At 43.4% G+C, this 2,500-nt stretch overlaps 2 protein-coding genes across 2 annotated transcripts in view; both read left to right on the top strand.

Moving 5' to 3' along the window:
• LOC116063573 (complement C1q-like protein 2) overlaps positions 1-2,500 on the top strand; it is a 417,866-nt gene that overhangs the window by 389,919 nt on the left and 25,447 nt on the right. The window lies entirely within an intron of this gene.
• Positions 1-2,500, top strand: part of LOC116036158 (dachshund homolog 2-like) — a 15,259-nt gene that overhangs the window by 6,414 nt on the left and 6,345 nt on the right. Inside the window, exon 3 of the mRNA XM_031279650.2 lies at positions 1,750-1,875. Within this exon, the coding sequence (XP_031135510.1) occupies positions 1,750-1,875 (126 nt within the window). The remainder of the gene's footprint in view (positions 1-1,749; positions 1,876-2,500) is intronic.

The raw sequence follows: 2,500 nt of genomic DNA, 5'->3' as shown, positions 1-2,500 counted from the left end.
TAATGTATTTTGTATACCTCTTTATTTAAAGAGCTGCTGAAATCTAATTTCCTTGCGGGAGTCATCCCAAAAGGATCAATAAAGAGAAGTCGAAGTCTAAATCTAGCCTCAAAATATCTATTTTTAAACCACTAAGAAGGCTCGACACAACATGAGACTTTGCTCCAAGTATCACCAGGAGCTCTACACCTTAACTCCACCGGTGACCAAGATATACTATAACCAGGAGCTCTACACCTTAACTCCACCGGTGACCAAGATATACTATAACCAGGAGCTCTACACCTTAACCAAAGACTTGACAACATTGGTTGTGTACCCAGAGTTTACTAAACGTTAGCTGTTGTTGTTTACGCTATCCGCCATTTTCCCAGTCCAAAATAGGTGATCTCTGAATGTGAATGAACAGACTCCATAGGAGGAAATGTCATTCTTTGATGAGGCTCCTTTCTCAACTACAAGGTTAATATTGTGTTTCATTAACGACAAAACAACAAATTATCCGTGCATTTATATGGAACTAAGCTTTAGGAGCTCTCCATCTTTACTCTCCTCCCTCGACTAGTTCTGACTGGCGAGATGGACGGAGACCGGAAGAACAACAGCTAACGTGAGTTGTTAAACCTTTCTTTTTAGTAAACTCTGGGTACACCAACCAATGTTGTCAATGCTTTGGTTAAGGTGTAGAGCTCCTGGTTATAGTATATCTTGGTCACCGGTGGAGTTAAGGTGTAGAGCTCCTGGTTATAGTATATCTTGGTCACCGGTGGAGTTAAGGTGTAGAGCTCCTGGTTATAGTATATCTTGGTCACCGGTGGAGTTAAGGTGTAGAGCTCCTGGTGATACTTGGAGCAAAGTCTCATGTTGTGTCGAGTCTTCTTAGTGGTTTGAAAATAGATATTTTGAGGCTAGCATAGTAGTGCCCCTAGCTCTCCCATTCAAAAGGCCATTTGACCCAAAAACGAAAATACGGTAAATCTTAAAAGTGGCGATTCCGTCCTAAATATACTTTTAAACGTAAGTTTGACCTGGGTACATTCACAAAAAGACCCTAGGTTGCATTTTGGCGAGAGTTACGCTTTAAGCACTAGTTGCTCCAGAGTTGCAAGTCTCTTTGGATAAAAGCCTCAGCTAAATGTAATGTAATGTAAAACAGAACCTGCAGATTTTAGGGGACTTTTCTCTGCTTGGAGTCGAGATGTTTGGAGATTTTTATATTCGTAAACACTCACTTTTAACTCTGTGTTGGCGTGCATACGATGGCTGCCACATGCAACCTGCGTTCCTTTGGAGCGAAGGTTGTGCACGGCTTCAGAAATTAACGAAGATGCTGTGTGTCAGTGACCATAGACAGTATAGAATGGAGCAGCAGGTCCCGTGTCTCTGGACAGAGACCAGTGAAGTCTCTTTCCCGGTGATGGCTGAGCGTTACTGAGCAGCCTCCAACTGAGCTTGAAGACGTAGATGTGACGTGAGCAACCTGTCTGAAAGTTGGAAGTCTTCTGGTAGCTGTGCCAAGAGAAATCTCAATCATTCCCAATCTAGCAGAGACGGAGAGCGTAGGTATATGTAAGGAGATAACATAGACACAGGCTAATTATTGATCACTAAAATGATCAAAATGGCAGTCAATGGGATGCTAACGGGAGGTGATGGCTTGGTAGCATCAAAATTTCTCCCCATAGGAGCTAGGCTTTGTGGACGCTCGCTTACCCCCTTGGTAAGCGTGAGTCATGTGACTCTGTGCAGGGCTGACGGCAGCGATGGCCGAGGCTCTGAAGCTGCAGAAGATGAGGATGATGATGGGTTTCCACGGCAACAGCGACCAGCAGCACCGGCAGAACAACGGCACAGAGTCGGAGAACGACGACACAGGTACGACAAGCTGCTACGTAACCCTACAGGACACATGTTCAGCGTTCTGTTTTTACCCACCAGACTCCATGTAAGTAATCAGTACTTTTATCAGCGTAAAACACACTTCATTCAAAGTGGACAGAAACTAAATCAAACTACCAAAAGCCGTCTTGGTTCATCTCCACTGTTCCAACAATCACCACTCTGGTTTGGTTGAAATAAACCCTTAATTCACCCATTTACATGTGGAAATATGCTGGCTCTATACACGCTAAAAGTCCTGATTATTTACATGGAGTCTGGTGGAAATATGCTGGCTCTATACACGCTAAAAGTCCTGATTATTTACATGGAGTCTGGTGGAAATATGCTGGCTCTATACACGCTAAAAGTCCTGATTATTTACATGGAGTCTGGTGGAAATATGCTGGCTCTATACACGCTAAAAGTCCTGATTATTTACATGGAGTCTGGCGGAAATATGCTGGCTCTATACACGCTAAAAGTCCTGATTATTTACATGGAGTCTGGCGGAAATATGCTGGCTCTATACACGCTAAAAGTCCTGATTATTTACATGGAGTCTGGCGGAAATATGCTGGCTCTATACACGCTAAAAGTCCTGATTATTTACATGGAGTCT

This window comes from Sander lucioperca, chromosome 13 (assembly GCF_008315115.2).
Source record: "Sander lucioperca isolate FBNREF2018 chromosome 13, SLUC_FBN_1.2, whole genome shotgun sequence".
In the NCBI taxonomy this organism is placed as follows: Eukaryota; Metazoa; Chordata; class Actinopteri; order Perciformes; family Percidae; genus Sander; species Sander lucioperca.
Note: the sequence above shows the minus strand (reverse complement) of the source record. Positions and strands in the feature narration are given on the sequence as shown.